Below are 12,346 nucleotides of genomic sequence, written 5' to 3'. Positions count from 1 at the left end.
CATTAACACCTCGCCTCGTCATTAACACCAAACATTAGCACAACTAAGCATGTTGTATTTCCTAAGAATTGCGCAATGGTGTCATTTCATTCATCTGTGTGTGTGTGTGTGTGTGTGTGCGCGCGCGTGTGTGTGTGTGTGTGTGTGATATATTTTGTGACAAGCGTCAGAGGTGCAACAATGTTCTTATCAAGTATAATTAGTTACAAAATAAGCCCAACGTATTTCTGACATTATAGATAAATAGACCACATAATACATTATGACAGATATATGATGAGAGAGAGAGAGCGACAGACAGACAGACAGACAGCATGCAGGAGGTAGGGTAAAAGAAAGGATAAGGAAAGAGCGAGAGAACCGTGAAGTGAGAACATTGACAGAAGTATATTTTTAAACATAAATTATGAGCGTCCGTGGCAAAATACAAATTTCGGGGGTCTTTATAATAATAATAAAATTAATAATATATTTCACTCATTCTTGAGATGAGGGACAAAAAAAACTTTGCAAAGTTATATGTAATACAGTTGTGTATTCTTATGACATTAATTTCGTTATAATCTTTTTCATATTCCATCTGAATTAGTTAAAATCAGGCTCTGTACCCAAAAAAGGACTGTATTTAGCCTGTCCCCAGCAAGTGGTCACAATTTCAAACTGCCAAAAAAGTATCTAATACTGTCACAATCACATAAATATACATACTAAATGAAAGTAAATTGTCAACAACATAGCAAACAATATACAGTTAATTTTATTGTCAACAGATTTAGCCTGAAGACTCCTTTTCCAAGTCCTGTTTATACAGTATTTGTTGCAACAGTGGAGCACCTGGTCTGACAAGCATTCAATTGTTTGATATTTTAAACAAACAATGTTGATATCAATGTGGTCACAGCTTTTACATGACAACTCCGTCAGGACATTATTATGATTTGTTAAGAATTCAAAAATAATGTTTAGTATTTTAGTTTAGGTTTTGCTAACAACTGAAGAAAAAACTAAATGGCTACATTGTACTGATGAAAACAAATGCCATTTTGTCAACTCCGTCAGACGTCAACTCCGTCAGGTTTTATGTCTGACGGAGTAGACATGTATCTGACGGAGTTGACAAAAGTGTTCCTAAAACAATACAATTATAGTTTTTGAATAATGGGAAGTATTATAATTTGGCACACAGTTAGAGCATGCCTTAAGGAACATTTCAGTCCTGACCCAGTGCTTTAAGACCACTGCACCTCAAACTGGGGTCCATGGACCCCCAGGCATCGTTGAGGTCCTCAGCAGAATTTGAAAACTTGAGTAGTTTTACTTTTGTACGTTAAATATATTTTAATACCAATATTTTTAATTCCAGACTTTTACTTGTGGAGTATTTCTGCATTGCAGTATTCTCCTCTGAGTACCTTTTACTGTTGTTTTTTACTGTCTAACTCAAAATTGCTAGATTATAGATTATACACTAATCTCTTCTGTACTACAGATTTTCTACTTCACCTTTCTGATCATATAAATTGCGGTTAAATCTGAACTCTTTGCAAACTACAGTAATAACGAGAGTGCTGCTCTCTCATCACATGTGTTAGTATAAATGTATTTCAGTTAACCAAAACAAACCAACACTCTTCGTTATAGTGTAGCTGTATAGTATAGTATTATTCAAAGGTGGCACTCCACATGTAACAGAAGCTTAAACTGCTTTGAAAAAGGAAAGCATCAATTTAAGCAATGATGTACACGTACAATTTAAATAAATAGCTGTTAATGACTTAACAGTTAATGTATTAACTATATTAACAAATGCAAATAGTTGTACTTAGGAGAGAAGCAGTTTAAAAGACCGTAATCCTTTCAAGTTCCGTGTGAAATCAAAGTCCGTGTCTCTCAGGCCAACAGAAATGTCCAAAGAAATGTCAAATTATTTATATTAGTAATATTATTTTTTAGATGATCAAATAAAAATAAAAGGGATTTTAGTGTGTCTGACGGAGTTGACATGAATCAGTTATGAAGTGCATAAATGTCCCATTTTAGAAAGAAATGTTAGGCGAAAAACCTGTTCCTTCTCAAGATTGGTATAGTTGAGACCTGTGTCTACAAATACATCCATTTGAGTTTAATGTTTCTTAAAAAGAAAAAAAATCTGATTGAGTCAAGAATGAGTGATTTGTATAGCAGCTTTCATGACAAGAAATGCAGCTCAAAGTCCTATACAGAGCAATAGAGAAAAAAAGAAAGGGAAAGGCATAAAACAACATTATTCATTAAACATAATAGCAGTGAAAAATTACAAAGTGTGGTTTGAGAACAGTAGCAGGAAGCAGCTGGTCACTTACAGCAAGGTGACGTTGTGGGAGAGAAGAGGCACCTCATCCAGGTTCATGTCAACACACCACACCATGGTCTGTTTACAGTCACAGTGCTCTGGATACTCCTGTAAGACTGCACACACACACACACACACACACACACACACACACACACACACACACACACACACACACACACACACACACACACACACACACACACACACACACACACACACACTTTAGCCACTAATTTATGTCCACATAAAGGAGAAACATACAGGGGCACAAATAACATCGTGGTATATGTTTTCATACAATATGCATGTCACTCAGTACTCTATGGGTATAAGTAACAGCTGCACGCACGCACGCGCAAACGCACACACACGGCCAGTAGTAATTACCACTAACTGCTTGTTCATGTTTGTGATGCAATGTCAGCCCGTCTCAACGCCCTGTTAAATCGTGCGCGACTTCCTGTCTGTGTTGATTCCTCTTCCTTCACGCTGTTCGCCTCAGCAGCCCCTCCTCCTCCCTCGTCTCTCCATCACTCACACTGCACTCCTTACCCAACCAAGGGCAGAGTTTTGGCTCCGATAGTGATTTTGGAAAGGCCAAGACCAATGGCTCAAACTTATACATTTCAAGGACCACCACAGTTCTGAGTGTATACAAACGGAACTAAACTGTACACTCCTGTAAGAGTGTTTAGATCTCACTGACATAGTTGTGCGCGCGCGCACACACACACACACACACACACACACACACACACACACACACACACACACACACACACACACACACACACACACACACACACACACACAAATGAAATGATGCCATTGCGCAATGCTTAGGAAATACAACATGCTTTAGTTGTGTTCTTCCACCAATTTGATCTTTAAACGTGTTAACGACCTCGCCCCAGCTGTACTCTGTCCTCGGGTGACAAAGACGAGCGCTAATAATGATGAGAAATCAGAAGGGGATCATCAAATGATTAAGAGCTAATAATCAGTCATCACAAGGGCCCAAGAGTTCAAAACCTTTAATCCCTATCTGATCGGATCAGATTTTGAAATCCTATATTTTGTGATCCAGGATTACACACACATGCACACCACTTACAGCATTCTTCAGCGTTGTCGTCATCCAGAATATAGTTCGGTAGGATTCGACCAAACAGATCATCAGCCCATCCAATGTTGTCCCCTGCAATCACACAAGCACACACACCACACCCAGGACTGTTTAATGATAATGAACTTAATTTATACAGAACCTTTCATAGAAATGTACAGCAAAAAAAATATAAAAAAAGACAGATTAAATTAAAAACAACAGCAGTAGCAGCAAACCGCTGAACAGCGCAGTCTGTGCAAATAGCGGAGGAGCACTAAATTAAATGTAGAACAAAATAATGTAATTGTTAGAGACAAGTTGTCAGTTAGAATAGGACCACTTTGTAAGATGCTAATTAAAAGCTAGGTTGAAGAGCTTATTAAAGGGATATTTCACTTTCAAAAAAATCTTTTGGTCATTTAATCATCTACTCAGGCTTATGTGAACACCTCAGACAGTTTTTAAGCTGCTTGATTCAGTATTGAGATATTTGATATTCATTTTAGCTGCTAGATTAATCAAAAACACCGTCCTTTTTTCTGGTTTTACTGATATTGTCCTTCTAATACGTGAGGGGGCCGTGCTTTTTCAAATACGGTTTTCATTTATTTGTAATAATTATTTTGGAAAAGGAGAAAAATACCGGTAAATGAAAACAGTAAAAAAAACAAGGCCCCCTCACGTATTAGAAGGACAATATTATTCCCTGCAAAAAGGACGGGTGTTTTCGATGAATCTATGACGGTTAAAATGGAGTTTGAAGTTACAATGGGTTTGAATAGGAAGGGGGCGGGGCAGCTAAAATGAATATCAAATATATAAAATACTGAAATCGAGCAACTTAAAAACCGTCTAGGGTTCACACAGAATCCTGAGTGGACCATGAAATGACCCAAAGTTTTATTTTGAAAGTGAAATGTTCCTTTTACAGATGTTGAGACTGCGCTTTAATGTTGTCGTTTTCTTCGATGCCTGCGGCACCTCCCCTCCCCCCTCCCCCCTCCCCCTGTCACGCTGTGTGCGTGACAGTGAATATAAACAAACACCCACCACAGCGGCGCTCGTCGGCTCCGTTGGGACAGTCCTTGTGTCCGTTGCAGTGCATCATCTGAGGCAGACACAGAGCACTGAGGTTCCCACATGGAAACAGACCCAGAGGGCAGGAGGAGTCCTCTCCATCCGCCTGGCTGGACAACATGGACACCACTGCAGGGTTGGGGGGGGGGGGGGGGGGGGGGGAGAAAGGATATTCAGGGACAAGAGGGGAGGTTATAGGGATGTGCCTGTGCCAGGTATGTTGGCTCTCTGGTTTCTATTGTTACGTTTAATGACGTGTTAATCAAGCAACAGAGATCAAGTTCAAGGTCACGTTTAATGTGTGTCACATTAAGCATGTGACGCACAGGGGAAACTTGGATGCTGAAGAAAGGATAATACACAGTTAATCACACAGGCTGTGTGTGTGTGTGTGTGTGTGTGTGTGTGTGTGTGTGTGTGTGTGTGTGTGTGTGCGTGTGTGTGCGCGCGTGTGTGCATGCGTGCGTAAATGTTTCCATACTGATGTTATGATGTTTAATGTTTCACCAACGTCACAGACACATGAACACATACTTTTATATGCTCTTGTACGCGACTACGCGCAAACGTTTAATCTCACAAAATATTGTGTTGTGCCTGACAATAATTCCAACTTGAAAAATATATTTTGAAAAACCAACCTCTCCCTGAGTGCGTGTGTGTCCGCCTGTGTGAGTGATAACAAAAGGTCTATTGTAGAAGGTTTTGCATACTCAGAAGCAACGCGTTAATGCATTTCCAGATGAATACACTGAATTATAAATACAGTTTAGGGGGTGGGACGTGGGACGCTGTGTGTGTTCACTGTTCACCCACACAGCACAGGTTAGGGTGGATATCGTGTCAGAGGGCGCCGCCTGCCACTCACTGGGTCACAATCCAGACAGACAGCTCAGCTTGCATCGTGATGTATTCATGGAAATAAACAGCCCTGGTATGTAGTGACATTTTCCGGACACACACACAAGCACACACCGCTCTCACTGTACTCTTTCACTCTCAAAATAAAATGGGCTACTCTTCGACAGCAGAGCCCAGGTAAACAAAACAAAACTGCAAAATACGTGGAAGCAGTTTTGTCTTTTTTATAGTACTATAAAAAACACTGTTCTCTTTGCTGACTGAGGGTGGAATGCTGTCCGTTAGGTCTCCTGTGCCTCTAAAGACAATAAACAGCGAGCCAATGGTCCAAAAGGAAAGGACTCGATAGTGACTCTTCCATCCCTATGCATTAGAACTCCTACCGTTGCTCTGTCCCAGTTCCCCCTGTCAGCGGAATCAGCCCCAAAGTCATTCCAGCCCTCATCAGAAATAGCCCGTGTCCCTTTCAACAACAACATACTTAATCACACCCTCATTCATAGTCGACAAGCCATCCTCACTGCACCCGTCAGTGTCACCTGTGTCACTTTGACTTTGAAATCAGATTACTAGTGTTTAGTAAACATTGTATTTGTCAGGATTTGAATCATGTCAAACCAAATTGGGCTTTTTATGATCTACTGTAGAGTATAAAAAAAATAAAAAAAAAATAGGCAAGAGTAAGTGAAACAATGAGAGAGCAGTGCTAAGGGGTGAGGTGGAGTCTGAAGGTGAGTTTTTTCTTCTTCTGTGGTAATAATGGGGGGAGTGCGTCTGCAGCCCATTTCATGCTCGAGTAAACCGTCTTTCATTACTAATCATATTACCAGTGAAACCTGACCTCCTGCAGGCCAAGGAATTTTTCATTAGTTTTGATTTGGTTTCCCCGCCTTTTTTGTGGTGTGGGTGATGTTTTTTATTTTGTTAAAATGATAAAATCACTATTTTCTGTGTCTCCAGCTCTTTGGAATGGGGAAATATTGGGGGGCACAAGGCTCGTTCTCCCTTGTTTGGAATTTCTCGAGAACCTTTAGGAGAGCCCCATCTGAGGACCTAAGAAGCATGCTTGCACGGTTTTCTTAATTTGGACGTCGAAGCAAAGGCCAGAGTCAATGAAAACCCCAAGGTTTTTGGCTACTGGGGGTAACATTCATGGCCATGCTTGCTAGGCTAAACTGACAACAGTAGGGGACCAAATATGGAGCCCTGGGGGACACCACAGGTGAGCGGGGCTATGGAGCAGGAGGCATCGCCGGACGTGACAGCAAAAGTCCTATTTGCCAGTATGGTTTCAGCATATCTGAGATATAACTGGGAGCCAAGCCTCGCAGGGCTTTAAAAGTAATTAATACAATTTTAAAATCAGCTCCTGCCTCAGAGACCCTGTTAGTAGTCTAGCTGCAGCGTTTTGTACAAGTTGAAGACGTGAGATAAGGTTTTTGCTGAGCCCCGAGTATAGTGAATGTCAGTAGTCTAAGCGAGATGAAATAAAAACATGAATGACTTTTTCAAGGTCTGCAAAATATAAAAATTACCTAATTTTAGAAATATTTCGAAGTTGAAAGAAACATGATTGTACAACCTTCGTTACTTGCACATTAAAAGACAAGTTAGAATCAAACACACACATACACACACACACACACACACACACACACACACACACACACACACACACACACAGCGCCTCAATACATGTGCCAATTGTGTCAAGTATTTGCAACAGCCTGATCCTCCCAGAGATATAAAGACAGTTTCAGTAGCGTGTAATAAGAGCCAGGATGACTCAAATAACTACACAGCTACTTGTGTGTGTTGTCACTAGCAAAGCCAGACTGATATATTGTTATGTTTAATTGGGCATAAGTGGTAAGAATACTAAATAAGTTAATCAATACAAATCACACCCGTGTGAAGTGAGTGGCACCACTATATTAAAGCCTGACTCATGTTGATTAGGTGATGTAAAACAAACGGTGCCAACACAAACATTAAACGCCATTAACAATAAAGAGACAATATGACGTAATGAGTTACATTAAGACGTACATTTTCCCTTCATGTCAATGGCGTTTACAAAACAAACATTGAACTAAAGACAAACGGGGGGCCAGCGCCCCTCAAAAATCGTGATCGTCTCGGACCCAAAAATATGGCGTCGTTCGGGTTCTGCAAGTTTGTGGAATATTTCACTGCGGTGGCTCGGTGGTGAAGTGCAGCCATACTCGTTGTTCACAGGAGAATATGACGCCTTTAGTTCTTTTGCCAAACATGTCAAATTAAAACTATTTAGTTTTAACCTACTTCTCATTGACATAAATAATGTTATGTTACTCAACATAACATTTTCAGTGAACGTAATGGTTGTTGGTGATGCATTACCAACAACCACAGATACTGTATCTTCTCTGCTACAGTACTTTAGATAGTTTAGTGTGACACGGCAGTATGATATTAAGTAAAACACAAAAAGTTGTAATATGGAGAGAAGAGGTTTCTTCCCGACCTGCTGCAACGATATTCTTTCATGGGAGCTCACCCTCAGCGTCCATTAGCCCTTAGACATTACTCTAAACATGATCACAGGGTTCTTTTTGGGCATCTGCAGTGATGATGAATCACTCCCATCCTTTTATATAACACTTCAAGTTCAAAGGAGAGGAGAAATTAATTAACTTTCTTTTTTTTTGCCACTCCTGATGACGGCCATAGCCGTCATCACAAATGTGATGAGGTCAGCACATTTTGGGGACATTTGGGACAACTTTAGTCCAAGGAGTGTTTTTCATGCAAAACTACTGCTTGGAATGGATTCAGAATCATGAAAACCCCCTGGTCACGTCACATGCTACTGAAAGCATAATGAAATTTAGAAAATATTGCCTTATAATAGGTCGTCAATGGTGGCATCTTGGATTAAGGAAAATTTAGGGTATTAGCAGTGAGCAATAATGTGGTGATAAAATGGCCACCAACGTAATCAAAAAAGTCAACCAAAGAACAAGATTCCTTTACAGGATCTCCTCACTGGTCAACAAAAACACCTTGAAGACCTTAACAGGAGCCCTCGTACAAGGTTTCTTTGACTATGCATGCACCTCAAGGCCCTTAAAACTAGGCTCCAGACTTCCCAAAACAAACTGGTCAGGCTCCTACTTGGCCTCACCCCCCGAACCCACCTCACCCCTGCCCACTTTGACAGGCTGGAATGGCTTAGGGTCGACGTACAGCATCTTGCAATGGGTCTGGTCCACAAGATTCGATACACCACCAAGATATATACCCATGTACCTGTCTAGATACTTCCATAATGTTAACGAAGTCCACACCCACAACACCAGAGGAAGTGCAACGAACCATGTACAACCCAGATTCGGCACAAACAAGGGACCAACAGTCATTAAGACATGCAAATCCCTTGACTCCTTCAAAACCGCTCTCAAAGGGCACCTACTGACGGCTGCAATCCGAAACTGGCCCACGTACAATCTGAAACCCCGTCTCTAAATGTTTTGATGAATTGAACAAGGTGGATCCTCTTGTAAACAAGTGTAATGCTTAATTGGGTCGTCCACTCACAGTCTTTGTATTGAGTTTGTGCTTGAAATGTACTGTAATTCTGAAAACTGTTCATACATATTTCAATCAATTTCAAAAAAGCAGATTAGGGTAGATTTTTTATCCTGGCTAGTAGACCTAATGTCCTGTCAGAATCAGTTGAGAAACAAAATAAAGCAATTTAGTCCAACCTAATTTTCTTTCTTTATTTACTGGACTACAAACCAGAAACAGGATTGAGTCAAAGATGACACAGGATCTAAATGTTTCAATAGAAGACCAGGGAGACCAAATACAACCACGGAAAACTGTAGTGTATGTTATTTTGTGTGACATACAAAAATAAAAATAATAATTCATCGACCCAAGTTAAAATTCCTAGATTTTTTTTAGGACTGTTGAAGAAAGACTCCTGTACAAATGCCCAGATAAAGTTTCAGCTCGGAGACCTTCATCGGGTTATCTTGGAGTTATGAACGTCGCTGGACCGTTTCCATTACGTGGGAATCTTTCTTCTATACCAATATTCATTACCTTAACTTAACTTTCTCTCTATCCACTAATACCCTCCCCACCCCACCACATCCACTAATACCCTCCCCACCACATCCCATGATTATTCTGGTCCTCTGCGGCTCTAATTGATCCCCTGGGGTTGCTTTTTCCTTTTATCGTCTGGGTTTAGAATACATATTATGATGGATCGTGCTCTCAAAGTGTGGTTCATTAATTACCACCAAGGTGTCTTTCGGGCATGAGCTGCTCTCCCCCTCGGCTACTTGAAATGCCATTACCCGTGGTGGAAATTTATTACATTTGGTTTCAGTACCGCATGCGATTGTCTTGTACGTGTTTCGTGAGAACAATACAAAGATTGGTTGTAAGAATTGCTCTGGGACTGGGCCATGGCTCAGTGGTCCAGGCACCAGGTCCAGGTGCACAAAATTAAAAATAGTGCTCTGTACTATACGGTCGTGCGCACGCACACACACATACTGTACGTGCGTGCACACACACACACACACAACACACACACACACACACACACACACACACACACACACACACACACACACACACACACACACACACACACACACACACACACACACACACACACACACACACACACACACACACACACACACACACACACACACACACACACACACACACACACACACACACACACACACACAGTACAGTATATCTTTAGTCCCCAAATCACAAAGGTTCCTACCCGAACAACAATAGCTCAGATTGTAACATTGACAACTTAAAGCAACATTTTGTTGACTTTGCTCTTTCCTTGGCCCACTCCCTCTCCCCATACAGAAAACCTCTTTGTTGAAAAATAGCTGATCTACAAGCTCAGTATGCATCTCCCTCCAGAATAGGGTGTTGAAAGCCAGTCACATTATTTTAATATAATGACAGCTACTGTAGCACAGCTGTCGTCTTTTATTACAATAGTAACACCCCACAAGCTCTTATACATGCAGGTACTATCTGTACTTGGCAGCTGTTCCATGGCTGAGTCATTCACTGACTACTGCTGCTGGACATGTTCATGTAATTATGTCCTAATTAGTAATTATTAATTAATTATGTAATTATTGTGTTGCAATAGGTTTCAAAGTGTCATGTGCACGACGAGGCCAACGCCAGCCTTAATTCTTCAGCATGATCAACTTATCATTTCAGGACATTTTTTTCCTATCAACTTTTATGAAGCCCTGCAGTGTAGCCTGAGGGCTGTCTGGCAGGGCGCCCCCAACAGTTCACAATGCTTCACTCTGCAGTGTAGCCTGAGGGCTGTCTGGCAGGGCGCCCCCAACAGTTCACAATGCTTCACTCTAATTAACGGGGGAGTGAGGCCAGGCCTTGGCTGCTTGTCAATGAGCATCCAAGCTCAGGAGAATCTGGCCAGGCCATCAATCCTCATCTTCCTTTAAAGCACTTCCACTTCAAATGTACAGTCTGCTCCAGTAAAGTATTTTTTTTTACTAATGTTCTCATTTTCTTCATTTATTATTAATAAATTCATATGCTGTCAAGGGGCTTATCCTCTGCAGCACGCTTGGTCTTCAACCAGCCACAATTCTCACACGTCCCTTGCTGTGTACAAAACTCTGATGTTGTCCTTCAAAGCAACCAAAGGTATATGGCACCCCCATATCTTCAAAGTCTGATCTGACCCTACGTTGCTCCCGACATGCGTTGGTCCGACATGCGTTGCGTCGTACTGCGGCTAGGGTTAGGTTAGTGTTCGTGGTAGGGTGTCGGACTAATGACTGTTGGACTGTTAGTATGTCGACTCGTAACATATGCCTGTACAGTCCTTGTCATGAAAAAACATTTTAAGATTTGGAAATAAGCCCGAATAAGCAACTACACTTTAGAAACCAGCCCAAAAATAAGTATAAAAAAAATAAACACAACCCACATGCCTGTGTGTATATTATGTATTGGATATTGTATACTGTTTATTGTACCATTTATGAATCTGTGCTCCATGCCATGCAAACATGGTTGTGATTTAAAAAGTGATGCTGAGAAAGGTCAAGGTTCAAGGTTCTTTATGATTTGTCTCCCGAGGAAGAAATTTGTCTTAGACAAAGGGCCTGCATGCCAGCGTAGCCCTTATGTCCATGTCGCAGTGCAGCGCCAAATACATCTTTCTTGCATCAAAGAAAAGATGTGGGGGAGAGGGGGGGGGGGGGGGGGGGGGGGGGGCGATGCGGGGAAGGGAGGCAGAGTTGGGGTGGGGGTGTAGACAGAGAGGTCTCTTCCAGAGTGTACAAAAAACTCCCACAGAAGCTGCTTATCAACTTCTACTGCTTCTAACAAAGAGAATCCTATATAGAGAATCTATAGACAAATTATTTGTTCACAAACATTGAGACTGGTCGCATGGGTGACTGTTTCATGTAATCAATTCCCAACAGATCTCCAAACCTGTTGTTTTGGGGAGTGCTGGTTTCAGTTCATTCAACCTACTCTTGTGTGTTGGCTAGTGAGGTGCACCCTAGGAGACATTTATATTTCATTGCGCAACAGTATTGCACGCAGAGAACAGCTGATATACGAGCTCACATCACAATGTGGATGCGACTGTTGTGAGCATAGAGGTGTGCGTGTGCGTGCGCGACACCATCGCGGGACGAAGCATACATTATACTGTACTTTATGGGCTGCAGGTGCGCGTGCAGGCATGAACAAAAAGGCATGAGCACACCTGCTGTTCTTATGACAGCGACTAGAGGTGTGGTTTTGAGGAAAACTGCTTTGAATTTCTATTATTGTTCACACACAACAGAAACCAATGGATAATATATTTCAAGAGTGAGAGATCACAAAATCCACACTGGGAGAAAAACAGCATCTGAACGTTGAGCGGCAGGGTT

General features: G+C 41.4%; 1 protein-coding gene across 1 annotated transcript in view; it reads right to left on the bottom strand.

Annotated features, from left to right (window-relative positions):
• Positions 1-12,346, bottom strand: part of LOC308326731 (relaxin receptor 2-like) — a 99,413-nt gene that overhangs the window by 57,115 nt on the left and 29,952 nt on the right. The window contains exons 3-5 of the mRNA XM_080779735.1: positions 4,494-4,649; positions 3,450-3,533; positions 2,343-2,448 (exon numbers count right to left, since the gene is read on the bottom strand). Of these exons, the coding sequence (XP_080635861.1) occupies positions 2,343-2,448; positions 3,450-3,533; positions 4,494-4,649 (346 nt within the window). The remainder of the gene's footprint in view (positions 1-2,342; positions 2,449-3,449; positions 3,534-4,493; positions 4,650-12,346) is intronic.

This window comes from Protomyctophum bolini, assembly GCF_963924005.1.
Source record: "Protomyctophum bolini genome assembly, chromosome: 13".
Lineage (NCBI taxonomy): Eukaryota > Metazoa > Chordata > Actinopteri > Myctophiformes > Myctophidae > Protomyctophum > Protomyctophum bolini.
The sequence above is the reverse complement of the archived record's forward strand: the minus strand, read 5'-3'. Positions and strand labels throughout refer to the sequence as shown.